At 45.7% G+C, this 15,513-nt stretch overlaps 1 protein-coding gene across 1 annotated transcript in view; it reads left to right on the top strand.

Moving 5' to 3' along the window:
* LOC138964211 (protein MON2 homolog) overlaps window positions 1-15,513 on the top strand; it is a 625,692-nt gene that overhangs the window by 573,494 nt on the left and 36,685 nt on the right. Inside the window, exons 27-29 of the mRNA XM_070336107.1 lie at window positions 484-646; window positions 1,109-1,252; window positions 2,025-2,153. Of these exons, the coding sequence (XP_070192208.1) occupies window positions 484-646; window positions 1,109-1,252; window positions 2,025-2,153 (436 nt within the window). The remainder of the gene's footprint in view (window positions 1-483; window positions 647-1,108; window positions 1,253-2,024; window positions 2,154-15,513) is intronic.

The raw sequence follows: 15,513 nt of genomic DNA, 5'->3' as shown, positions 1-15,513 counted from the left end.
CTGGGTTTTATTTTGTTTATTTTTTTCTTATACCTGTTGATAATGTCAGAAATCCATTCCCATGCTTCCTCTTTGTTTATGTCGTGTTAACGACGCCTTACCCCTAAATCTCATCCCATGTACAAACGTTCAACAATAACCTGATTTAGCCCCGGTCTCACTAAGTGAATCTCATACAGTCGCCCTTCTTACAGTATGTGACGTCACTTCCACGGGGTTCATTCGGGACTACAGTAGAACCCCCCTTTTAAGACCTCCACAAATCTGCGAACATCAGGTCTTAAAAAGGAGGGAGTCTTAAAATGGGGGTACATTTACAGAGGTTATGGTCAAAACGACGGAGAAAACAGGGTCTTAAAAGGGAGGAAGTCTTAAATTGGGGGGGGGGGGAGGTCTTCAAAGGGAGGAAGTCTGAATTTTGGGGGTCTTAAAAGGGGGGTTCCCCTGTATCCCAAACGTTCACATCGTTTGTTTGCTTTGCAGATTCACGACGTCGGACCTGCAGCAGTTCTCCAGGGTGCTGCACGCGGCGCTGTCGGTCCCTGTGCACGGTGACGCCTCCCCCTTCATCATCCCGTCCTACCCCGAGGTCACCATCACCCCCCTGCAGGAGGCCTCCCTCAACGCTATGGAGGCCCTCGTCAAGGTCTGCACACTTTGATTTTTACTGAGATATAGGATTTTCTGGATGGACGGGTGGGTGGAGAGGAGGGATTGATGGGTGTAAGCCCGTGCACATGTCTGTCTGCCTGCTTTTCTGGCTGTTAGCTTGCGTGTCTGTGTGGCTATTGGGCGATCTGGTGTATGCAAATAACTTGATTGATTTGCTGAGTAGTTACTTTCTTTTGAGATGTTTGAACAGTTTCTTCGTGCGTGCGTGTCAGTGAAAGGAAGGTGGACATAACTGTGTGCAATCAATGCTTTTACACTTCACGTTCTTTTGTCATGTTTCTTTTCCATGTTGTTTAATTGTCCAGTCGGCTGACTGGTCATCGTGTAAGTCGTATTCACAAACTGCACTACTATCTACTGCAGTTCAAAATCCCAGAAATCCTGATTGACCTCTGGTACAAGTTCTCACGAACGCTGGTAATGTTTCTATCTCCAGGCTATTCGAGCCGGTTCCTTCTCCCTGCAGTCCATGTATCCAGACCTGTTCGACCAGCTGCTGACGTGCGCCACATTCGGGGTGCAGGCACCAAGCTATGGCGCCATACAGGCAAAGTCTTTCAATACTGTCAAGGGACCTCAGGTACGTGTCTTTTGGCCATGTGAGTGGAAGTATTTGTACGTATGCAATCAGCATTATGGGTGTATTAGTACTATTGCATTCACACATTCACGCATGTACGTACGCATGGATGTGTACGTACAAACAGACATGCACACAGACAGACGCACACACACATACGCACACATGCACGCACATACCCAATGTACACACATACGCACACGCACACAATGTACTCACATGAATTCACACTCGCATGTACGCACATTCTCTCTCTCTCTCTCTCTCTCTCTCTCTCTCTCTCTCTCTCTCTCTCTCTCTCTCTCTCTCTCTCTCTCTCTCTCTCTCTCAGTCTCTCTCTCTCAGTCTCTCTCTCTTTGTATTCTTCAAAGTGGAAGTATGCTCTAATCCCATGTTTAAAAGCAGCCTGGAAAGATCTGTGGTTATGTACACTGGAACGATCTGTGGTTATGTACACTGGAAAGATCTGTGGTTATGTACACTGGAAAGATCTGTGGTTATGTACACTGGAAAGATCTGTGGTTATGTACACAGGAAAGATCTGTGGTTATGTACACTGGAAAGATCTGTGGTTATGTACACAGGAAAGATCTGTGGTTATGTACACTGGAAAGATCTGTGGTTATGTACACAGGAAAGATCTGTGGTTATGTACACAGGAAAGATCTGTGGTTATGTACACTGGAAAGATCTGTGGTTATGTACACTGGAAGGAAGCTAAGGTGCCTTTAACAAAACGTGTGTCAATCAAAGAGATGTGCGTGCTGTTCAGGTGGACTGGGTGACGATGAACTTCGTGCCGTTCTCGGAGCGCGCCCTGGAGATGGTGGTGGACCTCTACCGTGACGCCTGCAGTCACCAGACGGTCATACAGGCACACGTCCTGCACAACGTCCTCAAGGTTAGTACATGTACCTACACTCTGTGTGCTTGGGGGGGGGGGGAGGGGCGTTGTCTATGTGTGTGAATGTGTCGGACTGTCTGTTCGTCTGTCTGTCTCTGTCTTTCTGTTTTCTGCTTGTGTATGTGTAACTGTATGCCTTACCGTTATGTGTGTCAGTGCTTTTCTGCCTGTGCGTGTGCGTGTGTGTGTGTGTGTGTGTGTGTGTGTGTGTGTGTGTGTGTGTGTGTGTGTGTGTTTATTCGAGGAATAGTTCATCTGTCTGAGTGCCTCGTTGTCAATTTGTTCGTCTTCCTGTGTCTGTATGTATCGTTTTTGCGCAATCGATTTGTTCTTTTTCTGTTGCAAGTATGTCTTTATTTTTCAACACACACACACACACACACACACACACACACACACACACACACACACACACACACACACACACACACACACACACACACACACACTCGCGCGCGCGGCGCGCGCGCGCGAGAGAGAGAGAGAGAGAGAGAGAGAGAGAGAGAGAGAGATTTATGTACTGACGCCCAGGCATACACAACAACGATCCATTTATCTATGCACTTTGTATTTATTACTTTGAAACGTTACCAGTTCACTGCTGCCATTTCTGGGTTACTGGTCACCGTTTGTTGCAGCTGATGTGATTTAGCACCGACAACAAAATATGGTTGTAGTCAAGCTTTGTTGCAAAACAATAACAACAGACATACATGCGTACTTAATTAAACTTGCTGAAGTACTAGATCAATGTACAAGACAGCAAATATGTGATGGTAGTATTGTACAACAGTAAGTTGTATTTGTCACAGAAGCATTTCTGCAAAATCTTTAATCTTACATTTACTTTCCTGGCATTTGCTGAACGTGCGTGCAGAATTCCGTACGTTTGGTTCGGAAAAAATGACCCACATGTCCTTCAGGTAGTGTCCATACGATCACGCAACACAAATAAGGCTGATAACGATTATGCACGCCGAAGTCGTTTCAGTCCACTTGACTGATATTCCCGATCCATGCACCTCTTGCCCAAGCCATTCATTCTCTGACTCTGAGTCTCAAGACAAAACTGATTTGTGTCTGTGCTTTTGATACGTTGGGTTCTGTCTCAGGTGACTTTAAAGGTTATGGTGTTGTTATGCAGTGTTGACTGCGTCGTTTGCAATGTCATCTGCCTCCGTTATTGTGTCAATTGTATTCGCTGCAGTTACGTTTGTATCAGTTGTTTATATGGCAGTGCCAGTTATTGACATAGCAGTGACAGCTGTCTTTTATGCGGCGTCGCTTGTCTTCGTGGCAGTGTCTGATGTCAATGCCAGTGCCAGTTCGTCTTCAAGGCAATGTCATTTGTCATTCTGGCATTCAGTGTCAGTTGTCCTCATGACAGCGCCTGTTGTCGTCTTTGCAGTATTGGTCGTAATCTTGGTAGTGTCACTTGTCATCATTGCGTGTCAGTGTTACAGTGGCAGTCGTCCCCGTTCCCATGTCAGCCGCCGTCACGACAGTGTTAGTTGCTTTCCTTTCAGTGTCGGTCGCCTTTCCTTGAATGCCATCTGTCTCCTTTATAGACTTTGTGGACTGGTTTTCCTTGCCAACGCTGTGCGATCCCCTGGTGTTTCCTGTGGAAGATTTTGTTTTCCTTTGATGATGAGAACATGGACTTAGTCTCCTGTCACCCTGCATGCACAGGTAGCGAGGACTTGGTTTGACTGGCGTATGGTGGCCCCGAGTGTTGTTCCCTTGCCTAGCGAATGGGGTAAAGCCTCCCTTTTCTCTCCATACTTGCAGAGCCTTTTCTCGTGTGTCCTCGAAGAGCGACTGTCGGGTTTCTTGGCCAATCTCTCGCGGCTCAACTTGCAGGTTGGACGGTGGGGTAAACGACAGAGCGGGAAGCTGGCATACTTGTTGACTAGGGGCCGGACTAAATTGAAGACTTGCATCTTGTATACTTGGCTGAGTCTTTACTTGGACTCTCGTGTCAATGCCATGCGAGCTTGGTGGTGGCCCTTGCATTGCGGACTTCGTGAGTTGAAGATGAGTTAGCTGGCTGGGTGGTAGACTCTGTGGCGGGATTGTAGGAGTCGTAATATACCGTCGACCTTGCACGGTGTGCATAATCTGCCCGGGGAGAGGTGCAGTACTCAGGCCACACTGATTGGAAGCAACGCGTGTTGTGCCAGTTTCGCCATGTCCATGTCCATTCCGTTGAGCAGTTGACGTGTGTGGCAGAGACCATTGCGACATCATACGCGCTAGCACGAAGGAATCTCCGATGATGGTGTTCTGGTCCTGCCGCGATGGTTGGCCGAGCACCACGTTAATCTTTGAACCATGTTCTTTCTGTTTTGTCTCGTTCGTTGAAGTTGTGGCATTCCGTATTCCAAGAATCGGAGCATGATCTCGAGCTTTAACCCTGTGTCCCTCGCTGTTGGGTAAGCTGATGCGAGGCTCTCTTGCATGGCTTGGCTTGCTGGTTCCATTAGGGACACGTGTATCTTCGATTGTGTTGATGCTTTGGTCAGTCAAAGCCTTATTCCGTTTGGTCTGACGAGAGTTGAGTTCTGCACAGCCGTTGCCTTCCGCTTTTGGTTGCTTTCGTTTTGCAAACAGGGGCGTGTGTTTTAGAGGTGTTTCTCTTTTCATAGACACATTGGAACGAAGTATAGGTCTTTCTGTCGTCCCCAGGTGCTTGGCAATGGGAGCTGCATCTTTCGTCGCTGCAGTTTTGCGGCTTTTAGCTTTTGCTGTAGTCAACACATTTTCGTCTTGTTTTGAATTCATTGCAGTAGATATTCTGTCATCTCGCATGGACCCTGTTGAAATTAGTCCTATTTGGTCCATTCCTGCGTTGGCGAAAGTACGTGAGTTTCTGCATTGGTTTGAGGTAACTGGTCTTGGTTCTTTGGGTGTACTCCGTTGTGCTCCTTGGGATGTTGGCTCAGGTGGACGCCTTCCTCCATTCATTATAGTTCGTGCTTCCACGTTGTTGGTTGCGAGACTCTCTGGCTGCCTTCTGGTCAGCCTGTGTTGTAGAGTGGTCGGGTCCATCTTCCAGTCAAACCTCACCTGCAGTATATCCCGGGTAGCGCGTGCATTCGGCCTGTAGTTTGACCAGCTCAGGCTTTGGTTGGCACTACCTGTATGCCCACCCATGTTGTTGTTGTTGTTGTTGTTGTTGTTGTTGTTGTTGTTGTTGTTGTTGTTGTCGATATGCCCTCGTGTTGTGCTGAATCGTGAAGGCTGGCTTCCACAGGTCGATGATGTGAACGAAGCAGGACCAGTGTTTGGGTACTTTCTGTCAGTGACTGTGGCTGGTTCGGAAGACCAGGACACGTTCGGTCCAAAGGGAATACCATTGTTGTTCACAATAACTGCAAGAAGCGAACAGGGCTGGTAGCCTTGCTTAGTGTTCTCATTGCAAAGTCTACTTTGATCTCTGGCAGACACAAACTTGAAATCTTCGCTCGGATGACGGCCGAAGACATTTTCCTTGTCGAATTTCCAGTGAGCTTGTGGTGTGCCACAGTGTCGCGCATGTTGTCCAAAATCAAAACTGGAATGAGGTCTTTCATGTGGGATGCTCCGAACATTCTCGAAAATCTCTGAAGATGAATGAGATCTGGTGATATGCTGTGAACAGCTGGCGCAGGGGCAACCTCCGGTAGATTTAGGGCAGGACCGGGAGAATTTAAAGTCGTTTTCATGATGAGGATGCAGTCCGGATTCTCGTGTTTGCAGGTTTTTGAAGTTGTCTTCGTGCAGTACCTGGAAGGACGATCTGCTGGCATGCCTACCACCTTCACAGTTTTCATTTCTCCGGTCAAACTTGAAAACAGGTTGCATGCCGTTTGGGGTACGGTTGTTATTATCCTTACTAACGCCCAATCTGAAAAAAGGCTCACCGCTTTCAGAAATACAGTTGTCCTCCTCTTCGCACGAGTGGAACATACGATAAGATCCCTGGTGGTTCTGCAGAGAGAAGTTGTCAGCGCTGACTTGAGACCTGTAGTGTTTGTCAAGACGGCAGGTGTTTCGTGGCAGGAAATAGGAGGGGTGGGGTCTCAGCGGCAGGAGTGCAGCATGTCTTTGGATGTCCCTCCAAGTCACTGAGGGCAGGGGGGAGGAAGCCTGGTGGAGCGTGCTGGCTGTCTGCTCACTTCGCTGCTGTCCTGAATAATAATAAGAAATTGTATCAGTAAATGTCATTTACTCACTGCAGTTAGTCAGGTACCATGACTGTAGGCCTACTTGAGAGAGAGACAGACAGACAGACAGACAGACAGACAGAGACACAGAGACAGAGACAGAGAGAGAGAGAGAGAGAGACTGTTTACGCCTCTAACATGATGCTGCGCGGACCAATCCCTGACTTTACAAAATCCTCAAGACCAGTTGATACTTAAGTAGGGGGTGGGGGTAGCAAAAGCCACTAACTGTTACATCTATAATATTTATACGGAAATTGGAATGAGGGAGGGAGGGAGGGAGAGAGTGTGTGTGTGTGTGTGTGTGTGTGTGTGTGTGTGTGTGTGTGTGTGTGTGTGTGTGTATGTGTGTGTGTGTGTGTGTGTGTGTGTGTGTGTTTCTGTTTCTGTTTCTGTTTGAGTCAGCAGTTTGAATGTCGTGAATATCACATAGGCACGACCCCACTTGGATTCATCGACGTTGTTTTAACCTAATTGTGTCGTGTGCACTATTTTGCCATTGATCAGCACGTGCAAGTCGCTGCATTGTGTACGAAAGTATGTCACTCTGTAGAAATAAGTGCAAACAGAAATTTCGTGACTGTTAAAAGGCCTTAAACAAACAAAATTCTTGATGTCCTCAATTGACTGCGACTCATAAGAGCCCTGTTATGCTAGTGTATAATAACGTGTCGATTCCAAAAATAAAACTGATTAATTGACAGGTGAACATTTATGCCCTTTGGATTTGGAAGACTTATCGTCATAACCACGATCAAAAATAACCACGATCAAGTCATGATGACCATCTCTTAAAACGTTCATTTTACTTTAAGAGTAACTTTTCGAAGGGAGAGAACCTACGACAGAAATCGTTAACAAAGAAGACATGACTATTGAACGGTACACTTTTCATTCAGATTTGAACAACAGTTAAAACTTCTTTTGTCGGCACTGTTACTCTTGTTACGGAAAATTAGCTCGTGGTGTGCAATGGGGGAAAAAGCATAACTACTTACCCGAAGCCGGCGTTGTCTGTCCATCGAGGCAGTACGGAGGATCTTCAATGTTTTGAAAAGACAAGCGTAGACCGTGGTTCGAGTCCAGTGTTGTTCTGCTGCTAGTGCTCATTTGCTGGCTGTCACTTACATCAGTCTGGGTATAACTGAAATTGGCTTGCGACTTTTGGGCTAAGGCGTTGCTTTAGACTAACACTGGCTAATTTGAGAGCGACAATTTCTGCAGTTTGTTTTATAAAGTATTTCTAGTGAACAGATACTGAATGACTGAAGTATGGTCAGTGTTGGTCAAGTGTTGACTGTCATAGTCTCCTCTCACATCTACACTTGCACGTGATATTCGGTGTTGCTTCTTGTGTCGTTTGATGTTCGGGTCACTCGCGTTTCAAACACGAAATCTGCGGTGAAACAGCGCTTGGTTTATGTGAGATCTTGGAGAAATTCAGATGAGAAACGATGTTTTGACTGGCCAGAAATATGTCGGGCTCTGACTGAGTGTGTTAGAGAGAGAAGCACACAACATCTCGGCCGACACGCGCGCCTCGACGCACGCACATACGCTCAAGCACGCACACCCAAACATACACGCATGCGCATAAATACACGCACACACACACACACCGTGTACATACTTGCACACACACACACACACACACACACACACACACACACACTCACACACACATGAATAAAATAAATATAGGCCTACCTGGTCATTGACTTTTCAGTAAAAAAAAAAGAATTTATTCAGTTCATTTACATTCAGAGAGTTGTCAGAAAAAGTACGAAACTCCTGCCTTGTGTGACCGCAGTTACTTATTGCTGATCAATTGACTGTCTGTCTGTCTGAGTGTCTGTGTATGTTTCTGTGGTTGTGTGCATGTGTGTCTTCATCTGTATGTCTGTCTACCGGCTGCATGACTGTATGTGCTGATTCGTTATATTTGTGTTTTTGTTAGTCTTTGTCAGTTCCTGTGTATTTGCTTTCGATCACAGGGACACTGAGTAACGGAGAAAGAGCTGTTTGCAGTTGCCTTTGCACGATTCCTTGAATTTGAGTACGATGTTGCTCAGTGCGGTCATTCGCTTTACACTGGTCACAACACCAATGATTTTTGTTATTATGATATATTTTAGTTTGCATTCTTATGCGTGTTGGCTGATGTTTCTGTCTCAGTCGAATTTTGTCTCTGATGGTTTTTTCAGTGATTTTGTTTTATTTATCTGGATTTGTTGTTTTTGCTGTTCATTCCCGTTATAATAGACTTGAGCATTTGTTTAACACAAATGTCTCTCTCTGTCTGTGAGTTTTGTCTCCCTCTCTCTCTCGCAAGCACACACACACGCGCGCGCGCGCGCGCTCATTCGTGCACACACTCACACACTCACTCATTTGTGAACAAACACACACACACGCACGCGCGCACACACACACACACACACAAAAACACACAACACACACACACACACACACACACACACACACACTCACTCACTCACTCACTCACTCACTCACTCATTCGTACTTTTTTTCAAGAAACAGCAACATCAGATGTACAAGAACGCTTCAAAATAATTTTACTATGGAAAGCATTGAAACTTTGAACAGAAAAAAAACTGTTCTGACATACAACCTTACATGCAAAAAAAGTCCCAAAAAAGCAAAAGATGTGAACGCTGGAAACAGTCTAATTCGGGTTACATTTGTACACCCAAAACGGAGAAAAACGCTTTGTTTGTGCCTTTAGAAAAGTCAAAATACATTTATAGAAAAATTCAAGTATTAAACAAAAAATCAAACAAGAAAGCAAATAATAGGAAATGGAGAAATGTATCGTGGCGAATAGTACATTGTCTCCTTTTAGTTGTCCTGTGTGAGTCTGCTTTTCTTTATGACCATTGTATTTGAGAACAGATAATCAAACAGTTCATTAAGTTTCTTTGTACTTTTGCTAGAGGCCTCATAAGTAGCCGACATACTTCTTGGCTGTCTTTGTTTGCACTTGTACGTCGCCTCTGTGTCTGATTCACTTGACGATTCTTGCCGAATCAAGTGGCAAAGAAAGATATTACTTAGATGCTCACATTCCACGACTTCTTGCCCTGCGCTACACCACTCACAACTGTCTAATCGCGTGACTCTGTTAGGGTATCTTCGATGTTATACGGGTAATACTGCCCAGACATAGGCCTATTTACAAGGTAGCTTCATCAGGACGTTACACTTCACTTGACAGACTCTTCATCTTCATCTTCATTTTCTTCTTTTTGTCGGCCTTCTCCTCCTTCAAACGCTCTATCTGCCTTGCTAGATACATAAACTCGAAGTTTCTTCCCAAAGCGTCGCGCACCCACTTATCAATCTCTGCTTCGTCTTCTGTGTCCAGGTCGCGGATATCCAAGACTGTCTGTGCCTTGTTCATGTTGAGTGGACGCTCTGTTGTCTTTCCTGCTACTGCTGCAGGAAACTTGGCATGAAAATATATTTGTGCTCCTGGTGCCAATGAGCGAAAGTGAGTCTGATTCTGTGCTTGAAAAGTAGCTGCAGGAGGAAAGAGGGCTTGTTGACATCCTTTCACGCGAGCTGCAGTAGAGAACTGGGTCGCATAGGCCCCACGTGCAGAGAAGGGTGAAGTCGCGTAGATCGCCGGCATGGAAGGTTGTGGGAGGGACAGGAGCGCGGTCCTGATGACACGGGACAGATCGGAGCTGTGCACGTCGGGCAAACCTTCAGTGAAGAACATGAGGCGCGTCGCGAGCTTGTCACGTGCGTCGGGGTTCATGTGTCCGTAGTACCAACGCAGAACGTGTCTCGCCTTCTGTAGCCGCACCTGCAGTTTGCTAAAGTACGGTTTGCTCAGTAAGTCCGCGTACACCGCGTTGAAGTATTGAGCGATCATTTTCTCGCAGATTCCAGAGTCCTGGTGCTCAAGGAGAGTTCCTTCCGATGAGTCTATCGCAGAAGCGTCTGGAAGTTCTACCGGACGAGTGTCAAGCTCTGCTGCGCCGAGAAGAGGTCTTGGGTTGAGAAATATGTCCTTTAGAGAAAGTTCTAGGTTGTCAGAATTATCGAAGCTGGATTTCTCGGTGTTGAGACCCACTTGTTCTGCTCCAACACGCTGGCCGTGCCCTGTAGCTCTGGTCGCGTCGTCTGGTGCTGCTGCTGATTGTCTTTCTGATGAGTGTTTTTCTGTTGACTGTCTTTCTTTGATCCAAGACTCAAAATGGGCAACCATAGACGTCACAGACCAGTTGGCATCATCCTCTAGGTTCAGCCAGGGGAACGCACTTGCCCGGTTCCTGTTTCCTTTAGAGTTCAAAGCCTGGACCTGGTTCTCGTCAAAGCTGTTCTTCTGCGCCACATAGGCCTTTGCAGCTCGCTCGTTGTCGTCCTCTTCGCGTGTCGTTGTCTTCACTTCGGCCTCTGCTGCAGACTGATTAGGACACGTCGTTCCCACGTCATCCTCGTTAGACCCGTGTTCTGAGCGAGTGCTGACAGCGGCTGAGGCTGGATTGAATGTCGATCTCTTGACTTTTATATTCTCAGGATTGCGAGAACGTTGATCTGCTTTGGCTTTATCTACGGCAGTATTGTGAGGATGTGGGTCTATGTTGGCGTCATCCACGCTAGATTCAAGCTTCGGGCGGAGCTTGTTATCCTCATCCACAACAGAGCCGTGTCGACGCATGACACAAGTAGGGACGTCTGTGGAAGATTCACGAACCTGCAAGTGACCTGGTTCATCAACGAATACATTAGTGCCATGCAGCTCCTTCCTATCCCTTTCGGAATCATGCCTGTACTTTTCCGCAAACACATCAGAACCGTGCTTCTTCGTGACCCTTTTCAGGCTTTTGTCGTCTACTCCGGAATTATGCCTGTTCTTTACCGCGAATACATTAAAGCCATATTTCTCCATATCCTTTTCGCACTCGACTTCAACTTTGTGCCTGTTCTTCTGGGGGCATGCGCTCTTGTCTCGGGTTGTCAGATCAACGTTTTTTTTTTAATGCTTCGCGTCTTTTCCGCGGGAGGTTGTCGTCTTCCAATTGGCAGTGTTGCGTTTTTCTGATAATCTTGCCGTCCACACTAGGTTCGTAGAGGTTTGGGTTCGGATCTTCCGTGTTGTGAAGGAACGACGCTGCGTTAGGTAACGCCGGTCCGATCATCGCTGAGAGTTAGGAATTGAAGGTGAATATCTCGCTGGCCATTTTTTGTCGTATCAGTTGAGATTGTCGGTTGTTATGGTCACGCGTTCCTCGTCGAGACAGTTGGTTCTCTTATCACGCCTTTTCTTATCTGCACATATAAGTCACGATTTTGTAACGCCGTTGGATTAAATCTGTTTTGTATCGATCGTAGTCGTGCGTGCGTGCGTGCGTGTGTGTGCATGAACGTGTGTGTGTGTGTGTTTGTTTGTGTGAGAGAGAGAGACACACACACACACACACACACTCACACACACACTGGCACACACAGAGTTCTGTCTGTGTGTACGCTTGTTCGTATATCTCACATAGTACATTAATTTAGATTTAAAAAGAAACACTGGATTACTGAGAATTTTTTGGGGTGAATATTTGTTTTTTTTTGTATAGACTAGAAAATGTCATGGCAGCGAATCATGATGGGTAGTATTCCGTGTCGTTTGCGTGGCAACGAGAGAAAGAGATGGAGAGACAAAAAGTGAGACAGAGAGAAACTGAGCGGAGACAAAGAGAGCGAGACAGAGAGCAAGAGAAAGTGGGAATGAGGGAGCGACAGAGAAAGAAAGAGAGAGAACGCAAGAGAGAGAGAGAGAGAGAGAGAAAGTGAGATAAAGAGAGAGAGAGGATGAAGAAAAGCTTTTACTTACGCCATGCAATTACGGGGAAAGAAGAATCAAGCAGTGTACCTGTGTCCACGGCAATAACATTCGTCACAGAGTGAAGCCTCTTATCAAACGTCCTTGTTGACAACAACTCACTTCACTCCAACTCTTTTTTTTTCTTTTTTTTTTTTGGGGGGGGGGGGGGGTGTCAAGAAATGGAAAAAAATCGTGACTGTTGGCCCTATTCCAAGTGACAAATGTCAAGACACAGTCACTTGACACGCGCTGGGCGGGGCCTGGGGTCGGGGTGTGCTGTCCTGCCAGATGCTGCTTCAGAGTGCAGTGGATCTCCCCTATTTAGACACCCCCCCCCCCCCCCCCCATGTAATACTCCTCGTTTTGAAGGCCCTGTCTTTTTCAAGTTTTCTGTTGATAACCTCTGAAAATGTATCGCCATTTTAAGACTTCCACCTTTTTAGGTCTTCATTTTCTCAGATATTTCGAGGTCAGTCTCTCTCACACATGCACACACACACACACACACACACACACACACACACACACACACACACACACACACACACTCAATGTGCAGACAGTGAAAACACAACTCTTTGTTCAACGTATATACATGTAATTCAAAACTTAATTTCATACAGTTAAAACAATGGCAATACTGAGCACACAAAGAACATGCTGCAAGCGGCAAAACCCAGGTGATACTGCTGCAAAGTTCTCAAAGTGTGTGAATATAAATAAACAAATTCATATGGCAGTATATTATTTGGTGAATTCAGCAGGCAAAACAGTTTGGGTTAACTGTAGACAGCAACTCAAGCTGCCATAGTTTACGGTTTGCTTTTCACATGAAACCAAATCAAACAGACAAAGTCAAGTTTCAGAGCAAAACTGTACCAAGGTTAATTATGCTTTAGTTATCAGGATCAGCAGGTAGATGTCAAAAGAGTATTACTTACACCTGAAATATCTGCGTGATTGCATATATCACCTGAAGTAAGAATATACAGTACACAACTTCAGGTTAGTGTTGTAGTGTTTATTTTTCAGTGCTGTTAGTGTTAGTGGTTTAATAAAACTTACAGAGGCACAGAGCACATTTCTGTGTGGCGCCATTTCAAAAAAATAACTGCAAAATGGCAGATATCATTCAGCCCGTATTTCACATGATGAGTTAGGCTAAAGATATTGAGTGCCCCTAATTAGTTTGTTTGTTTGTCTGTTTAACGCCCAGCCGACCACGAAGGGCCATATCAGGGCGGTGCTGCTTTGACATATAACGTGCGCCACACACAAGACAGAAGTCGCAGCACAGGCTTCATGTCTCACCCAGTCACATTATTCTGACACCGGACCAACCAGTCCTAGCACTAACCCCATAATGCCAGACGCCAGGCGGAGCAGCCACTAGATTGCCAATTTTAAAGTCTTTGGTATGACCCGGCCGGGGTTCGAACCCACGACCTCCCGATCACGGGGCGGACGCCTTACCACTAGGCCAACCGTGCCGGTACGTCCCCTAATTAGTGTCTGCTTCCTTAAAAATACTGCTTCTGTAAAATACCAATTACTTTAGGTGCAATAATAAACAAAGCAACAAATCCTAAACCTTGGTAAATATGAGATGCAACAGTTTACAAATCATTGTGCAGAATATAATCCAAAAACTGTTCAGTAAACAGTAAAGACAAAAGGCAGTAATTTAACCGGGCAGTTATGGTTAGAGTAGACTCTGCTTTCTCTAGTGCCGTACTAGTACATGTACTCAGGCGGTTCTGCTCAAGAAAGTAATATCATGACTTGGCAGCAGGACTGCAGACAAATCAGTGACTAAAGCCTTCAGGGGCGGACGAGGGGGGGGGGGGGTGCACAGTGCACCCTGTGCACCCCCCCTCCAGCACAAAAAAAAAAACAATTGGAAAGCTGATTATATGACCATTTATAAGTTCAAATGGCACCAGATGGCACCATTTTGCTTCTTTGAGCAAAAAATTTTTCCGGGGGTGCATGCCCCCGGACCCCCCTAGCAAATTCGGGCGCTTTGCGCCCATCACATTCACTTTCGATTCAAAGTGCACCCCCCCTTACAAAGCAACTGATCCGCCTCTGGCCTTATACTTTATAGTGTGCACTCCATCGAATGAGGTACATTTCTGGGCATACGTATTCCCTCATTCTCTCTCTCTCTCTGTTCTCTCTCTCTTTCACTCTGTTCTCCCTCTCTTTCACACACACACACACACACACACACACACACACACACACACACACACACACACACACACACACTGTGTTATAGATAATTAAGCATTCATAATGGGGGCAAAATCATTTCAAACTAGGGGGGGGAGGGGGGGGGAGTTGTGAACCACAAACCAAGGTGGAAGAATAACTGCAAATTTAAGGGTCATTTAACTTTTTCATTCAATGTCAAACTACTACACTAATACTGCCGTCAGAAGACAAAGGTTCATGTCCCTGTTTATCAACAGCAAAACATGCTGAACAGTTTCACCGGGAATGAGTTTCAACAAAAGTGGAGCAGGCACATTTCATTATGCAAACTGGCAACAAAACTATGCACATTAAACAAAATGCTGCACACGACATCAAAAACAGAATCTTTACAGGGTCAAAGTCAATTGTGAAGCAGCAACCATTTCACAACATGAATTAAGAAGTAATATATATATATATCATATTTTCTGTAAAAGCAGCACATGATGACCAATGAAAGGCACTGGTCATCCTTCCTGGTACTGATGATTATGGTCTCCACTACAGATCTGTCCAGTGTAACAATATATATCAGTTAGGCCCAATGCCAGTTTTCTCACCGGCCTTGTTGATCTCACAATAAACTGCACACTGACTATCCCCCTTCACTTTCCAAGTACTGATGATCGACTGTTGGTAATTTACACTCATGGGGGCTAATTCGTTCAGAAAAAAAGATATCTTAACCTTAAAATATATTTCATCGCAAAATCCTCCCCTTCAGTCATTCAAGGGACAAAAAACCCTCCGTGCACATTTTCAAAGTAATCGTAGGTTGGGGTAAAACTTATCTCGTAAATCGTATTTCATTTCATTTCTCTTGCAAGAAACTGACTTGCTTTTTTCCCTCAAATACAGTGGTACCTTCAATGTTTGGCCCCTCAGATGAGAGGACACCTCCCTTAAAAGGACACCTTCTGTTGGCCCTTTTTCTTCTTCTTCTTCTTCTTCTTGTCGATCACTAGGCCCTTTTTCTATTACTTCTACCAAAATGTACCTGTCATGGCAGGCCACCTGCAATGTAGGGACACTTATGACTGGTCCCCAG

This window comes from Littorina saxatilis, linkage group LG4 (genome assembly GCF_037325665.1).
Source record: "Littorina saxatilis isolate snail1 linkage group LG4, US_GU_Lsax_2.0, whole genome shotgun sequence".
In the NCBI taxonomy this organism is placed as follows: domain Eukaryota; kingdom Metazoa; phylum Mollusca; class Gastropoda; order Littorinimorpha; family Littorinidae; genus Littorina; species Littorina saxatilis.
This window is presented reverse-complemented; position numbering and strand designations above follow the sequence as displayed.